The 20,357-nt window shown below is 37.8% G+C and overlaps 1 protein-coding gene across 1 annotated transcript in view; it reads left to right on the top strand.

Moving 5' to 3' along the window:
• The window catches only part of SPTLC3 (serine palmitoyltransferase long chain base subunit 3), a 138,071-nt gene that overhangs the window by 50,343 nt on the left and 67,371 nt on the right, over window positions 1-20,357 (top strand). Inside the window, exons 5-6 of the mRNA XM_059134050.1 lie at window positions 17,087-17,211; window positions 19,179-19,272. Coding sequence (XP_058990033.1) covers window positions 17,087-17,211; window positions 19,179-19,272 — 219 coding nt within the window. The remainder of the gene's footprint in view (window positions 1-17,086; window positions 17,212-19,178; window positions 19,273-20,357) is intronic.

Consider the following 20,357-nt stretch of genomic DNA (forward strand, 5'->3'; position numbering starts at 1 on the left):
AATTATAGACACAATGCTGTACATCTCTCTAGAACGTACTCATCTTGCGTGACTGAAATTGTATATCCGTCGAACAACTTTTTGTTTAGATTTTGCTCTTTCTTAACGATGTCCGTCCCTGATCTTGCTTTTGTATTTGGATATTGCCCATTGCTGCTACTAAAACGTAAGTTTCATGAAGGGAAGGATAGAATTGGCCTTGTGGTCCATTGTGTTGAATGAGTGAGTGAATGATGAATGAATGAATAAATGAATGAATGAATGAAGGTGGAACAGATGTTTCTCTTTTAGCTGAAACATTTTGCTCTTTTCAAAAGAGTGAAATCTGTGAGAAGGAAACTTCTGGTCCTCCCCACCTCAGGGAGAAAGAGTGAGGCAAGCTTCCTCCTACTATTCTTGACACGGTTTTTTCTTATATATCATCTCATTTATTACTCACCAAAGTCCTCTGCTCAAGGAGGCAGCACCGGTGACGTTATTTCATCTTCTAGAGGAGCAAAGAGGATCATAGTGACTAACCAATGTCCCACCACTGGCTTATTAATCATACTAACTCCCAGTCTAGCTAGCTTCTTCTGACAGCAGTTTCCCATCCAGAATGATATATGCATGGTTTACCATGTCAGTTTCAGGCCATTCTACGGACCTAAGGTAAACCTACTAAAAGGGGATTTACCATTAATGACAAATGAGCCATCTGCTCCTCTTAGAATCCAGTCGACAGAAGATCATTAAAAACCCATGCAACAAAGAACAATTCAAGTTGAACAAAGTAATTTTTTAATCCATACATTCATTAAACATTTAGCAAAGCTCCAGAGTTTATAAGCGGTTGCCCAAATTTTTTAAGAAAGACATCTTTTCTTCATTTTGAGGTAGGAGGGCTGCAGATATAAGCAGAATGCAGAAGGAAGCTTCTACTTCACGTAGCAGAATTAGGTGACCCATGATATCCCATTTGGGATGGGGCAGAATCTGGAAGGTTACCCTCAGTCATAAAAGACGTGGAGTCAGTAAGCTTTGTGGATATTTCCTCTGGTGCTGGTGACATCCAACACCAGGATTGTTAATGAACTAGACAGAAAGCAGAACTAGGTGACCCATGATACCTCATTTGGGATGGGGCAGAGACTGGAAGGTTACCCTCGGTCATAAAAGACATGGAGTCAGTAAGTAAGCTTTGTGGATATTTCCTCTGGTGCTGCTCACACTTAACACCAAGATTGTTAATCAAAGAGACAGAAAATACTTTTCCTGAGGATGATGACCACGCCCCCCCAACTCACTGATACAGAACACTCCCCACTCACAGCCAGCAGAAGCTAAACTTGGCATAGTCAATGGCCTCTTTCCTGTGGAAGCCAGATATGGAATAGGAGTTCCCGAATTGGCAGATTCAATGAATCGGAGAAGCCAGGCAGAGATAAAGATCATAGTTTGGACTGTCTGCAGCCTAAGGTCTTTCTCCACTTCTTCTCAGCCTTCTGAATGGCTAGACTTTGATTGTTTATCTGCTTCACTTGGTCTCTGGCTCAAGCTCTAGGAAGAAGATTTTAACAGTTCTCAAGGAAATGGTGAGAAAGCAAAAATAGAAGCCACCCGCACTAATTTTAAGCAAACAGAAGACTTGATAACAAGGGTGGATATGAGCAGTCGGAAAATAAAGAAGTAAACGGGCTTCATTTCAGTATTGTGCAACAGAAGCTGTAACGTTAGCATAGCACGCAAGAATTACTAACATCGTTTTGAATGCCACTTATTTCAAGAAAGGCAAATAACTTTCAGAAAGCCTAAGCTATCTAGTCTTAAGAAAATGTTTAACAGTGCCTGTGGATTGTCAATGAAAATGTGGGAATATAGAGGCTTACCAATTTAGCAACCAAAAATGCTTCTTGAGGAGCCCAAAGTAAATGTTTAGGAACATTTAATCACTTGAGTACCTTCCCAGAGCTTTTAAAAGTAGTTTCCAATGTTCTGGAGGGAAAAGCCCACAAAAAAAAAAAAAAATCATATTACAAAATAGGAAATTAAAAAAGAAATCAAGAGGAAGTATTTAAAGCACAGTAAAAGGATAGGAGACCACACACAGTATCTTGGCCAAAAGTATGTGAGAAGAGCATATTTTCCCACTAAAAGAAAAGGACTGAGATTTTGCCAAAAACCCAAACTCAACTATGTGCTATAATCACAAACAAATAAAAGTAAATTTAAATTGTTCCTAAGGGTGAAAAGTAGAAAGAGAAGTCCCAACCAGACACCTGGTTCTCTCCTCCCTGCTGTAACCACCAACATGCACTCAGTACCCGAGAGGGAGGTCAGTTCTATAAAAAGCACAGCAAAGAGCCCAAGAGCAAAGCTGTGTGTCCAGTTTGCATCTACAAGTGCTAGGACTGAGCCTGAAATACAGCTGATCTGTAAGGAATGAAACATTTCCAGACACAGATGTACAAATTGCAAATGCTGTGTTTAACATGTGGAATGATGCACTGCTGTTTATTTTCATGTACAACTAAAATACATTGGCATGCAGAATCAAGGGAGGCTTTGACTGTCTTGTGGTCAATTTAACTTTCCATAGGCTGATGGAAGTGTTGGCACCTTTTTCTGATATCCTAAATACGAGGCAGAGTGAAATGGCAATTAGGAGTCATCATCAAGCATTTGAAATGCCTGACACATTTTTATTTCTTACCGTCTATATTCATGGGGGCCTTTTTATTAGCATTCTTCTTGATCTGGGAGATCTCCTTCAAATTGTGTGTCCTATGTCATATCTTTGGTAATTACAGCCTAGTTTTTCCTAAGAATTTTCCTTTTTTTTTAAATTTATTTATTTTTTCCTAAGAACTTTCTTTCTTTTTTTATTTTTATTTAATTTTATCTATTTGACAGAGAGAGAGAGATCACAAGGAGAGAGGCAGGCCGGGAGAGAGGGGGAAACAGGCTCCCCACTGAGCAGAGAGCCCAGTGTGGGACTCGATTCCATGACCCTGAGACCATGACCTGAGCCAAAGGCAGAGGCTTAATCCACTGAGCCACCCAGGCACCCCTCCTAAGAACTTTCTTAATGTACTGTGAAAGATTAGAAATTCTTGAGAATTGTTGTGTGTGATATTACATTGTGTTGTAGACCGAACATTTTACCAAAAGTTGAAGAGACTGCTGCTCAACATCCTCTTCTTCAGGTGGCTTGCCTCCAGACTTTCAGCTGAAAAGTCACTTGAATAACTGTTTACAGATTCTAAAATTACCTGGATTTTTAGATTTTCAGCACCAGGATTGAGAATTGTTCATGACGTCTGAATATTAACATCAAACAGTATGCAGTAATAGCTCCATTAGGCAAGATATTTCCACATTTGTCCTTTGAGCTTCTTCATTGGAAAGAACTATTTAATTTTTCAGTACCTGGAAGGCGTTTGTCTGAATATGTTGGTTTCACAATGAAAAATGTAATGCAGCAGCCCCCGAGGCAAAGTAAATGTATAATTGCTTGTTCTTTCATATAAAGCGAAAGAGTAAAGAACAAGCTGAAACTTTAAAAAAATAAATAAATAAACAACCTAAATGTGTGGTATGAATGCAAACACAAAGGAAAGCCGAAGATTAGCTTAAGGTTATTAGTTGTTATTAAACATAAGGAGAGACTCACCGGGGTCCCTTTCTGCCTGCCTCTTTGCCTACATGTGATCACGGTCTGTCAAATAAATAAATAAAATCTTAAAAAAAAAAAAAAAGAAGAAGAAGAAGAGACTCACCTAATAAAAATTATGTGGAGCATCCGTAATGTAGACAGATTCGACTCCTATATTTTCTATGCCTCGATTAACACAGTGCAGACAAGATGGCTGCCTATCTTTCCGTCCACCCGGAAATCAGGAAAATGAATGGTGAGAGGCTTTGAAAATCATGTCGGTCCATTTAACATTCCACAAGCTGATTAGAAACAAAAACAAGGCACAGAAAAGAGTGCTAGGTGAACACAAAGTACCTCTCAGTCCTTGAAAAGTAAGAAAGGAAAGAAGGGAGGGAGAGGGAGGGAGAGAGGAAGAGGGAGGGAAGGACGGATGGAGATGGGGAGGAAGGAAGGAAGGAGAAAGGAAAGAAAGAGAGAAAAGAATGAGGGAAGAAAGGAGAGAAGGAAAGGAGGGGAAGGAAGAAGGAAGGGAGGGAGGGAAATAAGGCATGGGAGAGGGCAGGAAGGAGGGAAGGAGGGAAGAGAGAATGAAGGCAGGAGGGAAGGCAGGAGGAAGGAAGTGGAGGACAGGAGGACATGGAACATAAAGGACACCAACAGTAACTACTGACTTTCATTTAATATTTATGTATTAAATTATAAGCCTTTAAACATGTTGCCAGTATACTTCTTCTTTTTAAATACTTAGTAAATTTTCACGAAAATTTGCTATATTTTTTGCCACCAAGAAAAGTTCATTAGATCCCAAAAAGTGGAATCGACCTAGGTCACATTCTTGGATCATGGTGAAATAAAGCTAAAAATAAATAATAAAATAGAAACAAATCCTTTTAAAAAAAAATCTCTGGAAGGTTTTAAAGCCCTTTCCTAAGAGACTCTATATCAAAAGGGAAATGAAATTACATTTGCGTCATATACAGAAACTAACAACTCTGAGAACACCATCAGGTGTGTACTCAGAGAAAAATATATAGTCTTACTTTACTAAAGAAGAAAGATTGAAGCTTGTAAACTCAGCTATCCATGCAGTAAGGAATAAAAGGTAAGCAAAAGTGTTGAATTATTAAAAATAAAAACAGAAACTTAAGAATTAGAGAAGAAAAATTTCTATCAGGCTGAGGCATCTGTGTTTTAATAAGTCGCTAGAGGTGATTTTGTTGAGCGGCAACCAGAGTAGGCAACCTCTGAACAAAATTTGACAAAGAAGCACTTAACAAAAAAAAAAAAAAAAAAAAAAAAGTATGTAAGGAATTAACACTGTAAATCCAAGAGTATAGTCAAATAACAAGATACCATGATCAAGTAGTTCTTTGAGGGAACTATGAGGATAGTTAACTGAATAATAAAACAATTCATAAGATTGAAAAATCCTAGAAGAAAACATACGATTATCTTGATAGGTGACACTAAAACATTTATAAAATTCAGTATCTGTTCCTAATACAATTTTTTTAAAGATTTTATTTATTTATTTGACAGACAGAGATCACAAGTAAGCAGAGAGGAAGGCAGAGAGAGAGAAGAGGAAGCAAGTCTCCCCAGTGAGCAGAGAGCCTGATGTGGGGCTCAATCCCAGGATTCTGAGATCATGACCTGAGCCAAAGGCAAAGGCATAACTCACTGAGCCACCCAGGCACCCCCCAATACAAATTTTAATAGAATAAAAATAGGAGATCCAGAATGCAATAAAAAACACCTACTTCAAACAAAGAGACTGTACTGTATTTTGTGATGAGACACTAGAAACTTTCACTTTAGAGTCAGAAAAAAGAGGAAGATGTGTTTATCTACCATTTTTATTAACCTGGGAAAGAACTAGACAACATAATTTCATTTTTCATTCTTTAAGTCAATACAGATTTATTGAAGGCCTACCATGTGATAGAAAAAGAAGTATGGGTATAGTAAGAGGTAAACCATTATTTGTAGATGATCTGATTGCTCACCTCTCTGGTTTTCAAGCTGTGATCTGTGAGGAGCAAAGGGAACCTCTGCAGGTTCTCATCATGGGGCCACCATCAATGTGAGAGGGAGCTGGGCAGAAACGACAAGAGTTTGGGTCTACTTTCTTCCAATTTACAAATCTGAATAATCAAAAATTTATTAGAAATAATAAATATCCAATAAAAACTCAATAAAGACTTATTGCATGTAGACCAACTTTTAAAATTCATAAAGTCAGTAATTAACAATCAGAAAATATATTGGAGAAATTATATTATTAATAAACATGAGCAAAACTAGCAAACACCTAGGGAATTCTGTTGAAAATATTTAGAAACTCTTTGAAGAAAACTATAAAACTTTTATAAAAGACTTAAAAGAAGATTCAAAAAAATTGAAATAACAAATCCTACAAGGGAATGAACTGGTGTTACATTTCTATCAGTACTTCTCCAAATGGATATGTGAAATGAACACCATCCCAATGACATTAATAGATGGGGAGAAGAGTTGTGGAGACTAAATGGAAGTCTAGAGGCAGACACAACTTGGAATACTCATTTGTATACAATGAGAACAATTTTGAAATCAGTTGGAAAAAGACCAATTATGTCATATCTAGTATTATGATAACTAGCTGATCACAGAAGGAAATAAGTTAGATCCTACCTCACATACTATATCTCAGTAAATTCTGCTTGTGTAAATTGCAAATGCATTTGAGATTGAAATATAAAAAATAAGAACCACCACCACCAGAAATAACTACATAAGTAAAATAGAAACTGAATGGATAACGGAAGTGATGAATGAATGAACAAATGAACAGAGCAAAAGGACCTCAACAATTCAAATACAAAATGCGCTTGTATGCTTTCCTTGCTTGGTTAGGGCCCTGCTAAGATTGTCAGGCTGTCATTCCTTTGATGAGTGCAACCTCCCTGTCGAAATCCCTTCAGCCTGCTGTGACAAAATATCACAGCCTGGTGGCTTGTAAACAACAAAGTTCATTTCTCACAGTTCTGGAGGTTGTCAGCATGGTCAGGTGAGGTCCCTTTTCCATGGTGCAAACTTCTGGTTGTACCCTCACGTGGTGGAAGGGAGGTGCCAGCTGGAGGTCTGAACCTCTTTTATAAGGACACTAATCCTATTTACGAAGGCTCCACCTCTATGACCTAATCACTTCCCAAAGGCCCCACCTCTTATTACCATCATTTTGGCCATTAGGTTTCCAATTTTGGAGAGATATAAACATTCATCCACAGCAGCCTCAGCTCTAGACCTGTCGCTTGTAATCGCCCTTCGATTCTGTAACCCATAATGACCTCCAGTGGAACTCACCCTACCTAACTCACCCTACCTGGCAGTATGTCCTCTTAGTGGGAGGGATCCATCTGAAGTGACTTCCAGGCTGACTCCATGCAACACAGGCCACCCTTGTCTGTAGAAAACAAGCACTCTTCTTGCTAGAGAAAAGACAGCTTGCTCCCACCCCAGCCTCTAGACACAACTACTTTCCCTTCAGACTTGTCAAACCTCATTCAGACAGTAGTCTCCTGTGTCCTAATGCTCCAGAGAACCAAAGAAAGCACATCCCGAAATCATGGGGGAAAGAGCCAACAAAACGAAGCATTTAAACTTCTCTACATAAAAAACATGGCAACAAAGTTGAAAGTCAAGGAACGAAATTAGAAAAGGTTATGCAAAATATAAGACAAAGTGTTAATATTCTTAACACGAAAGACTTACAAATCAGAAGAAAAGGAACATCCCAACTTAAGAAGTGGCCTAAGAATTTGCAGCGATGTGGATGGAACTAGAGGATATTATGCTAAGCAAATTAAGTCAGTCAGAGAAAGACAATTATCATATGATCTCTCTGATATGAGGAAGTTGAGAGGCAGGGCAGGAGGTCATGGGGGGAAGGGAGGAGAAAAAAAATGAATCAAGATGGGACCAGGGAGGGAGACAAACCATAAGAGACTCTAAATCTCAGGAAACAAACAGAGTTGTGGGGTGTTGGGGGGGGGTGATGGTAGGGATAGGGTGGCTGGGTTATGGACATTGGGGAGGGTATTGCTATGGTGAGTGCTGTGAATTGTGTAAGCCTGATGATTCACAGACCTGTACCCCAGAAGCAAATAATACATTATATGTTAATGTAAAAAAAAAAAAAAAGTGGGCCAAGATTTTGGAAAAGTCAAGAGGTAAAACATGCGCAGTCCAAATTCTGTAATGTTTCTCAAGATTTTTTTATCACTCTCTCTTCTGATATTTTAATATATCAGATATACTATATCTGTAATATTAGTATATATTAGTATATTATTGCAGATATAGTATATCTGCAATATAGGTCATGGATATCTGCGCCTTATACATAGAGTAAGTTATCTGTCCTTCCTCCAAGAACAGATTGTCAACCCTTTGGGACCAATTTCATAGCTGTTGACAATGCATAGGATAGTAATTACCCTTCAGGGGAAGTAGATGGTGACCAGAAGGGGGCACGATGGGACTTCTTGGGTGCAGTCTATACCATTTTTGAGGATTTTTTATGCAGTAATATGTGTGTGTTCACTTTTTGAAACCTCATAGGGCTTGATACTTAAAATTCGTTTTCTTTTCTACAAGTATGTTATAGTGTAATGAAAATTTTACATTAAAAAGCAGATCCAGTACACAAAATGGCAATTAAGGAAAAAAGGAAATATAAGTAGCCAATGAAAGTGTGGAAAATACTCTGTCCCATTAATAGTCAAAGACTGATTAAGACAGAGTTACCATTTTCCACATAATTGACAAAAGTTAAAAAAAAAAAAAAGGTAATATCCCATTAGAGCCACCTGGGTGGCTTAGTCGGTTAAGCGTCTGCCTTAGGCTCAGGTGATGATCCCAGGGTCCTGAGTTACAGCCCTGCATCAGGATCCCTGCTCAGGAAGGAATCTGCTTCTCCTTCTTCTTTGGTCCCTCCCCTCCTGGTGCTCTCTCTCTCACTCAAATAAATAAATAAAATCTTTAAAAAATAATAATATCCCATAGTTTCAAAGGAATAAAGAAAAGGACACCCTTACATACTGTCGATAGAGTACATTGGAAGGCAATTTAAAAATATTTCAACAGAAAGCCATTTAACTCAGCAATTTTGTTTCAAGAAAATTTGCCTTAAATTTTTTGAATAAGTGTTCTAAGATGTGTGATCTAGAATAATCAATGTAATATGCTTAATAATAGTAAAATTTGGGGGAAATAAGTGAGTTTCCAACAATAGGAAATTGATTAAATATACTTCAAAGATCTGTTGAACATAATGCTATTTAACCATGCAAAATTACAATGCAGTTTCTTAGCAGGGTGGTTGCGAGCAAAGGCTTTGGAATTAGTTTGCTTGGATTCAAATCCTCATTCTCCGTTTTAACCAGCTAGGGCCTGAGATAAACTCTATGACTTCCCAGTCCTCAATATTCTGAAAACAGAAAATACATTGTTAAGAGAATAAAACAAGTTACAGAAGAGTATGTTTACTATGAATCCATCTTTAAACATATATTTTACTTGAATATTTGCATTGATAAAGATGATTATATTTTATTTTGTAGTATCTCCTGATTTTTCCACAATGAGCTCACATTTCCCCAGTTAATGATTTCCTAAAAAGTCAACAGGAGTCTAAAATGAAGGCCCAGACTTATGAAAATCGTTCTGGCATTTCCAAGACTTGCCCACTGAATCAGACTGACCAAATGTCCCAGTCTCCTGAAGGGACCCCACTATGGGCTGTGTGGATTCTTGAGTTTATGCCAGTGGTTCTTAAGCTTTAGCTTACATCAGATATCACCTGCAAGGCTTGGAAAAATACAGGTTATTGGCCCTACCTACAGAGTTTCTGGTTTAGCCCTGTTGGAGTAGAACCCAAGATCTCACATTTCCAATGACTTCCCAGGCATTGCCCATGTTGCTGCTCTGGAGACTACACTTTGGGAATCAATGGATACTATCTAGCATGGCTGACTTTCTTGACCAAATTAGTCAAATCTCTTCCAGAATGCAAAGGTCTTTTACTTTATGTGGAGTAGAGTACCACACGTGGCCGGGGGATGAGGTCTATAAATAAAAACTGGAAAGTAGGTAAAAGACAAGCCAGAAAATCAATGCAGCAAGTTAGTTTCGATAGCTGAGGACATTGTGCCACACACTGCTGCTCTAGATTTCCAAATCCAGGAAAGGTTAAAGTCTGGCAAACTGAACAGAAACTTTTGTTTCCTTTCTTCTGCCTACCCCCACTTTTATTCTACAAGGGTATTTAGTTTCTTGGTCTTTCTTTCCCTGGTTAAGAGCAGATACTTTGTAACAGAATATTATTTGGAAGTCTATGTTCTGTAAATCCTTTGTGCTGGAGCAACTGGTAGTCAAAGGTTCCTTCTAAGAAAACAAATTCGTGGAATGCCACAAGGAACGCTCATCTCTGCTAGGAGACTTCTTCCTTTGAGAAGGAAAGCCTTGTGCTTGATTCAGCTCAACAGGGAAACTTGAAGACTAAGTACACCTCAAAACTGCTTGGTGGAGAATATTCATTCAAATTATAGTTACAACTTTTAAGAAGTAGCCTTCAAATATTTTCATCTTAAAGACACCAGAGAGGACGCATTAACTCAGGAATCAATATGACTGGCTATATTGGGAAATCACTTTTCATTTTCAAGTTTGACGTGTGATTTTTATGCTAGTTGTAATGTACCAACTTGCTGAAATTTCTATTTCTCAGCTTGAGAACATGGTCCTAAATCCCTTGATAGTTCGTCTCCCTCTTTATCTTCCTAAAGCTTTCTGCTAGCATCTCATTCAAATTTGCAAGGCTCTTTCTGTGTTTCTTTCTCAAATATTTGTGTCTAGATCCAGGAAATGTCTCATTAGTCTGAACTATTGAAAAAGGGGCCAGCCTGAGTGTGTACACTGTCTAAATTAAATCAATTTCAAATAAATATCATCTTATGGCCTTCAAGTTCCTATGCAAATAAGCAGCTTCTAACAAATTGCTACCAAGTAGAGATTTTGTTTTCTTTTAAAAAAAAAAAAAAAAAGCAATTGTAATTAACACAGTTTTACGCAAACCAATGCTCTAAAACTGTGCATTTGATTAAATAAGCTGTAAACATCCCCACATCAATGAGTTTCAGCTTCTTAATTTACAACAGCAAAACTCTTCTTCATAAACAGTGCCGATTCCTCTCTGATGAAGTTATTGTAAATTCTGATTAATGAGATTTCATTCTATTTCTCTCAAGCCTCTTTATTTTCCTTTAAGAGTATTTGTAACTGGAAACAGACTCTCGGAGGAATTGTTTGAGAGTAGGAAAATGAAAGTATCTCTTGGTTTCTGAAAGTCTTTGGGCAATTTCCTGATACCTGTTATAGTTCTGACAAGGTAATTGCCCTTCTCTTGACAATGACAGAAATAACAGCACAACCAAATTGCAACTAGCAAAGATTTTTCTGCAAGTGTAGATTTGGCTTTTTAAGTCAACAAAGCCAGGCAGGCGTAACAACTCAACAAGATATCCCAATAATTTTATGTAAGTAAAATACTTGCCAGAGAGGTAATACCTGGGTTGACTGAACAAAGTTGAAACTCATAGAATTTCAGAATATGTGGCTTTTTCACCATCTTCTCTCCACCCACACAAATAACATAAAATGAGATACATGAAGCCTAGGGTTTTTTAATAGGCTGCCAATCAATGTTCTTGCGGTCGGTAGGTTGAAAGTCAAAAGTAGAGACCAGTTCTCCTGAGTCCCACTGAAGAACTCTTGACACTACCCCATACTGTTCATAGCTAAAATCGGAGACCATCTGCATTGAGAGTCACCAGACTATTCTAGCTGCCTCCTGCTTTTGTATTGCCTGCAGGTCACAAGTAGTTTTTATGCTTTTAAGTGGTTGAAAAAATAAAAATACTATTTTGCAACTTGTGAAATTACATAGAATTCAAATTTTGGTATCCACAAATAAAGTTTTATTGGTACACACCCAAAGTCATTCCTTTGTGTATTGTCTATGGGTGCTTGCACTTTACAATAACAGGGTGGAATAGTTGTAACAGAGACCATCTGGCCCACAAAGTCCAAACTATTTTCTCTCTGGCCCTCCATAACATGTTTGCTGTTGTAGATAAGCACCTGCCCTCATGGCAACTTGGGAAGAAGAATCCTCTAGATTTATTAACAATTGTCCAGATTTCCAAATCCAAGGCACATCAATGTACATCAAAGTTTGTCTCTTTTTACTTCATTTAGACAAGAAATCCTGTTACATCCAAATACATTGAGGATACAGATTATCTTTCATTGACATCAGCACCTATGTATATCCTTTATAACCACTGATACCAACTTGAGGAAGACCAAAGGCATTGTCAATATCTGCCCCTAACTTCCCACATCCATATCCCCAGTTCAAGTGCAGCGGCTCAGATTGGGATGATATCCATGGCACATTTGGAACAGCCAGGTGAGCCTGCTGACAGGTTGTCACGACAAAGGCCAACTTTCTTCTAAATCAAGTCTAAGAAACAATCTACAAACAGGACAAAAAGGGACTACACTCAGTTTGGGAAATAGTCTTCATATGTACTGCACAGGAAGAATTGGTGGTGGTGAAATAGGCTTATTAATAACACCCACACTCTTTACTATTACTCAGCATCCGTTTAAAAGCCAGCAGTCTTTATGTTCTGACTAAAAAGTATGAGCCAGTCAGTATCAGTAAAAATCCAGCAGAAGTACACTGTCCATAAACATAATACTGGTATTTTCTCCTGTGTCTGATTTTTATTGATTTGACTGATGGCGGCAAGCCCAGTGTTTGGCACATGGAGATACCATTGAGAGAGCTGGGAAGAGGAGACATCCAACTTGTATTTATTCTTTTATTCACAAAGCAGGCTTTCAGTATCCCATTGGGCAAATAAACCTTCAGGATGAGAACAAGTGTCAATATATGCACAACATAGCAATTTGGAGATCCATTGCCAATTTGTGACTGTGGTTGACCTACAGAGACTAAAAAAACACTAAAGTCAGAGAGAAAGAAATAAAAATCACCATGAATTTATCTGTACCTTGGGTAAGCCCTACTTTCAGGGGTTAAAAACACTTCCTATATTTACATAACAAAGACAAAATGTTGACTATAATTATTAGAACCGCTCAAGTACTCAGACCACCAACTTCAACTTGACATGACTCAGACATCTCCACCCAATCAGGATCTGGTCTGAATGTTTGCAGGAAGCAAGCTCATCCAGTTTTTGTGACTGCTTTGTTTCCCCAAGGTCTTCTTACATTTTAGTTCTTCATTGTGAAGAGCAGGAGGAAAGCAGCACTCGATTAATACACATGAGCCATTCTTTCAGTATTCCTTAATGAACACCCCATCCAGACAGCCCAGCCTAACTTTGAGAGACATGGCTTCCTGATGTAGAAAACATCCAGACATTCTGAGACTCTCTTATAATTGTTTATTAAGTTTGATCTGTGAGCACCAAACAGAGATATTCTATAAAAATGGGAATTGGGAGTGGAAATTGTTATTTTCCACAAATGAAGGTAAGCCCCTAAATGCAAAACCACTTGTAACTCAGCTGTGAGACATGTGGTCATAAGAATAGGTATATTTGAATATTAGTTTACTCTCTGCTTGATCACTGGAAATCCACAAGAAGATGGGATCTGGAGACCTAATATGGATACTTGCATTTCCTCTCTTCTTCCTCTGCACAAGCCAGGGCTAATGATGAAGACTCACAGAGGGCACTTTCTCAGGATGTTCTTGGATATACCCACTTTTAGTAGTTGCTTGGCTGTTTCATTGCTTACAAAACATTCAACATTATCCTAAGGACTTCCAGTGATGCATCTGTTATAAACCCCTGGATGGCAGACTTGGGGAAGATGAAAGTGGAGGAAGACATCACAGAGACTCACCGTGAAGTTCTACTCATTATTTCTGGGTTACTGGGCCGGGACACAGTTGTCACCTGACTCTCTAGAAAGGAAAGGGGAAATTTACCAAGGTGGCAATGTTTGGGCACCCTCCATCCTTGCTGGAGGCCTTCTTCGGTTATGGTTGTTTTCAAGGTGGAGCTCATTACCTCATCACCTTGTTGCCCTAGCATCATGTGTCCTCTTGACCTTCTTCCCTGTGACATCCCCTATTCTGGGGTTATTCTCCATCAAAAGACAGCATGCAATTCAACAAGCTCCTACTATGTACCAGTGCTGTACTATACTGTGTCAGTACTCTGTGGCTGCCAAGATGAACATTCAACACACAGTATTGGCACCCAATGGCTCTTTCTGTAGTAGAGAAGATGAACTCATGAATGTTCAACTTAGTTAGTGCTATAATCATTATGTGATGAAACTTATGTGATCTCAGAAGAAAATGACCAAATTTGCCTAGGGAAACTAAGAACAGCATCCAAGAAAAGACATCATATGTGGTGGACATCAAATAATGAGTGGGATCTACAAGAAGACCATTATGTGGAGGAAAGATCATTCCCAACATCAGGGAAGCCTAAAACAGCACCTCTCCCAACCTCTCTGGAAATTTCGAGGAGAGGTAACCAGAGGCCACTCAACATTTTAGTGTGGAAGAGCTTAAGCCAGAACCCGAGGCTCTCATGCCCAGACCAATGGTCTTTTCACTACATATCTTTGGGGCCATTTCCCTTGAGATACAGTATCCCTTAGATAAAAACAAATCTGATGATTATGTGCCCATGTTTTATCTTTAAATTTTAGTATTTCTTTTCTCTCTGTATCTTTGTTAATAAAGTTTTAAATGACAGTTTGGATTTTTAACTCCCTACTCCCCAAAATTGATTCTGCTAGAATAGTTGTTTTACTATGGTTTCTGACAATTTGGGGGTAAATGAATTTTAGATCAAGAAGAGGCCATCAGCCATCTGTTGTATGACAATGTGACCATTCAGGAAGGACAGAGATGATCCATGAAATGTCCTCTTTCATATTAAATGCAAAATAACTCTGAACTCACTAATCCATGCCTTCTTAAGTTTAACTCTTCACCATGTTAGCACAGTAAGCAAGATAATTTACCAATTTAATAAAATTCTGGTATCACACTGTGTATAGTAAAATATGTTGATCCTTAGGCTGAATAAAGCAAGTTTATAGTAGGCCCAAATATGCTAACAATATTCCTCTAACTTAAATCTGAGTTAAATCTGCTTCTACGTTCTGTGGTTGCAAATTACAACATCTTTCCACTTGTACATTTTTATGTTCTGTCAAGTGTATCATGTAAAGCAGCACTGTCCAATAAAAGTATAATGCAAGACACATGTGGAATGTAAAATTTCTAGTAGCTGGGGCACCTGGATGGCTCAGTGGGTTAGGCCTCTGCATTTAGCTCAGGTCATGATCTTAGGGTCCTCGAACTGAGCCCCGCATTGGACTCTCTGCTCAGCAGGGAACCTGCTTCTCCCTCTCTCTCTCTCTCTTCCTGCCTCTCTGCCTACTTGTGATCTTTCTTTCTGTCAAATAAATAAATAAATAAGATCTTTTTAAAAAATAAAATAAATAATAAATAATAAATAAAATTTCTAGTAGCCACATTAAAAAAAATTTAAAGAAAAGAGGTAAACTTAATTTCATAATATGTTTTGTTTGACCTAAAATATCCAAAATGGTATCATTTAAAGAAGTAATCAATATAGGGCACCTGGGTGGCTTAGTGGGTTAAAACCTTTGCCTTCGGCTCAGGTCATGATCCCAGGGTCCTGGGATCGAGCTCTGCATCGGGCTCTCTGCTCAGCGGAGAGCCTGCTTCCTCTTCTCTCTGCCTGCCTCTCTGTCTGCTTGTGATCTGTCTATCAAATAAATTTAAAAATTAATATAAAATAAGAAGTAATCAATATAAAAATATTGATGAACTGTTTTACATTATTTTATTGTTGTTGTTGTACTAAGCATTCAAAAAATAATGTATATTTTACTCTTACTGGATATCTCAATTCGGACACTAAATTTTCATTGTTTAAAGTGAAATAAGTAGAATATAATCCTACGTGAATAATAAAGTTGTGCTCAGTGGAAAATATTTTACAGTACTTCCATTTCTTTTTAAAAATTTTATTTATTTATTTGACAGACAGAGATCACAAGTAGGCAGAGAGGCAAGTGGGAAGCAAGGTCCCTGCTGAGCAGGGAGCCCAACGTGGGACTCGATCCCAGGACCCTGAGATCATGACCTGAGTTGAAGGCAGAGGCTTAACCCACTTAAGCCACCCAGGCACCCCACAGTGCTTCCATTTGTAAGCTTAAATAAAGTTAACTAAAATTAAATGCAATTTAAAACTCTTGCACTAACCAGATGTAGCTATTGGCTACTATATTGGACACAGCAGATTTAGAAGTTAAAGTGATGACCAAAAGAAAAATATGAGGCTCATTAACATTTACTCTTAGTAAGGCATAGAGGTAATGTATGAGAAGGAATCAGAGCATAAGCATATAAAAGGTAGCAGAGTGGTAAAAACATGAACTTTGGAGTTAGACCAGATTATCTCTGTTGGTTTTCATCGGTGACCTCTTTATACCTCAGCTCTCTAATCTGTAAAGTAATGATATCTGCTTTATGGCGCTTTTAAGATTAAATGAGATAACCTAAATAGTGGGCTTTGAAATCTAGCACATTCCAAAGGTTTGCTAAGTTGTAACTAAATTTACTAATATCTATAGAAATCATGGGATCTGTTTGGATTTATGTACAGGACCCCTCGGAAGGGGTTATAATTTAATTAATCACCTGAGGGAGGTAGGATGAGAGGAGAGATAAATTATAGTATTTTTGGTAGACTTTATTGCATTTATCAGTATTTACATAGAAAAACATGCCAATCCTAACTATACAGCTCAAAAGATTTTCACAAAGCAAACATACCTGTGTAACCAGCACCCAAATCTAGAAACAAAACATTGAGAGAATCTCAAAGCTCTCATTGTGCTCGCAACAAAATTAACTTAAAATTAACCATACTGGTGGCTAACACTATAGGGTAGGTTTGTCCATTTATAAACTTAATATAAATGGACCCAGCCTATATGAGTGTATAAGTGTCTGACTTCTTGCACTCAACAACATATTTGTGAGATTTTTTTTCATTTTGTTGTATAGTGTAATAGACTCTTCCTTTTCACTACAGTGTTTAATGCCACTGTGTAAATACCTCCACAAGGTATTTAGTTTGTCCATTCTACAGTATGTGGACATGTGGGTTGTTTCTTGATGGCAGCTGTGGCAAATATATCTGCTCCATACACTCTTACACGTCTTTTGGAGATGGGTATTCACTGGATTTTGAGTTTCCAAACTTGTTGAGAAGAGAAGACTCACTCATCCCATGACTTCACATGCAGGAACCTTGGATAAGCATGAAGAATTGGAGAACCTTGTGGCTAAGTTCCTGAATGTAGAAGCAGCTATGGTCTTTGGGATGGGATTTGCAACTAACTCAATGAATATCCCTGCATTAGTCGGAAAGGTGAGAATCTGTCAATATAATTGTCTTCTGCTGTGTTACCCCTAAGAATTACAACTCCGAGCAAGTCCTTCATTAGAAGTATGGCGAAGGTCCTTTTTCTAGGAAAAGCTGATTGAATGTCCAGCTTTTTAAATTAATGTAGCAGCTTAGTCCAACAAATCTGTTTATAATGATATTCTGTTTATAGAATGACAGTCCTAGATATGGGTCAAATGTCATCTTTGATGATTGTTCAGCAAGATCAATGAGATTTTAAGGCTCTCATGTCCTCACTTACAATGTAGAAAATGCTTATCGGGCATTTATTTGAACATTTTGCACATGCCACTCATTCCATTTATTGATTTAACAGATCACTTATTGAGAAACAACTTTGTCCACATATAAAGCAAGATACAGGGCATAAAAAGATGAATAAGACCTGTGCCTTATAGATGTATGTCATTTACAGTCTAATGGGGGAAACAATGCACCAAATAAAATGGGATGAATACCACAGAAAAGCCATGCGCATCCATTGAGAAGGGCAAAAGAGTTGCTTCCAAGCTCTTCTTGCGAAAGGCTGAGATGCCTGTGCAAAGTGCGTGACATGAGACTGAATCTGTTACTCACCTGTTGAGTTTTTACTGTAAGATAAGGAAGAGGGAGCAGCATGCATGAAGCACTGAGCTTTGGACGAACTAAAATGCAAGGTTGTCGATGAGGAAGAGACCAGAGATGAAGGCAAGTTGGAAAACGCCTCATATATAGTCATGCTTGAGTACTGGAAATTCTTTCTGAGGAAAAGTGGGAATTTGGTTGGCTCAGTTTAAGTAAGCAAGTGTCAGAACCAGATTTAGGTTTAAAAAAATCTGATTTATGACAACTAAATGCAATATATGATCTTGGATTAGATTCTGCATTGAAGAAAAATAGAAGGAAATAAAACATCTATAAAATAAGACACTGACACCATTAGGACAGTGGGAGAAATGTGAATTCAGGCTGTATCTTAGGTGATAGCACTTTATGAATTTTGGATTTCTTGGGTATGATCATTGTACCGTGATTTAGCCAGAGAATGTCCTTGTTCTTAGTAAATACATGATGAAGAATTTAGGGGTGAGGTATCATGAGGTTTACAAATAACTGTCAAATGCTCACTAAAAAAATTTTAAATACTCACACACACACATCTAGAGTATGGAGGTATGAGAATATTGCTGACTCTTGCCCCCCAAACTTAAAACATGTCACGTGTGAAGTTTCCAAAATATGAGCAAGACCTCAAAGATTCTGGGTGGCCACAAATGGCCACCAGAATTTGTCTCTGCCTTTTTGGTTCACTTGAGCAATTTTAAAATTTAGAAATATTCAAATTTAAAAAAGAAAATGAATTTCATGATTATAATTTATATGCAGTAAATTCGATTGATCTTTATCACTCACCCCAGACTGAGTTGCCATCCACACTTTTCCAAATGCAACTTTTTAGCTGGAAAGCAGTGACGCTTTTGTCTACAAGGATGTCAATACAGAAGAGAATGAGAATAGGAAAACAAGGGCTTGAAAGGCCTTGCAGAAAGGACCCCTGCCCTCCAGAGGGAATACACCAAAACTGTCTCAAATAATCCAACACAACATGGAAGAACCCCAGCAAACCATAACCCACCCAAAGTATATCCACTCTCCCGTCAAAGATCAACTCTTTAGAAAATGGTAACTGGCATTTAACCAAGGTCTTGAACGATCTTTTCAAATGCAAATGGTTAAAGATGTAATCCCTTAAAATAATCCCCATCTTTATCAGCTAATTGTCTACAGGCTGTTATACACATAGACATCAGGCGAAACTTGTCCTTTTAAAATTAAAGAGGATTTGGTGGATGTATGTTACAGGTCTTTAAGTTTCTTTCTGTTCCCACATGTTGTTTTTCTTTAATTTTATTTACTTTTTTGTGTGTTTTGTGTGCTTGCTTTCTGAACAGGGATGCCTCATTTTAAGTGATGAGTTAAATCATGCATCTCTTGTACTTGGGGCCCGACTCTCAGGTGCAACCATAAGGATCTTCAAACACAACAGTGAGTATCAATCAATTTATCCCAACATTTACTGCTTGCTTCTAGAGGATAGTAAAGATTATTGATGGGGCTTTGTCCTTGCTCTTCCAACTGGGAATTTAGCCTCATGAAACACAATTATGTTTATATTCACTACTGGCTTGTTAACCTCTGCTGACCTGAAACAAATGGTTGAAGTGCTTTAAACACCCAGATTGCTAAGTGTAACCCAAACACATTAATGTCACTGTTATTAGTGGCCTTGCAATGTAGCCTCTGTAGACATGACTGATCTCGTAGGAGACTGACGTTCGATGATCAGAAGTGTTATAACTCTTCCTTTTCTATAATTCTGCCTTTGGAAAGTTTTAAGACTTAAGTTCTATGCTACAGTCAGGTAAAAAAGTTATGCTCTTCCTTAAAATAATGCCTGCTTTCACTCTCCCCACCCAGCACATGCTTACAATCTAGTAAGAGAAGCAGATATGTCCCTATACTATGACCCATAAATTCCTCATCTTGGAATTTCCAGTGTATGTCCACCCAAAGGCTTGTACAAGAATGTCCATAGAAGCTTTAGTCATTATAGCCAAGACTGGAAACAACCCAAATTTCTATCAGCAGGAGAATGGAAAAGATCTGTGCGGTATTTATGTAATAAAATATGACCCTCTGATAAAAAAAGAAATACATTACTGATACACACACCATGGATGATTCTCAAGAAAAATTATTTTTAATGAAATAAACTGACATAAAACGGTATATACTATATGAGTTTATTTGTAGTAAATAAAAGAAACTTTTAGGTAAAACTGATCTATGGTGATAGAAATCATAACGATGTTTTCCCCTGATTTTGGGGGAGGAACTTGGAGAGAAGAGGAATAAAGGAACTTTCTGGGATGATAGAAATGTTTGTTATTTTGATTGGATTGATGTGTACATTCTTATTAAAATTCATTGAATTCTACATTTAAACTCTGTCACTTTCCTTGTAAATAAGTTTTCCTAAAATATAATTGTTATCATACAATATCTTTGGTATTGAAAAGAAAAACATATAGGCTTTGGCCCAAGCATCTGTGTCCTTGGTCTATAGCTTA

This window comes from Mustela lutreola, chromosome 9, assembly GCF_030435805.1.
Source record: "Mustela lutreola isolate mMusLut2 chromosome 9, mMusLut2.pri, whole genome shotgun sequence".
NCBI lineage: Eukaryota > Metazoa > Chordata > Mammalia > Carnivora > Mustelidae > Mustela > Mustela lutreola.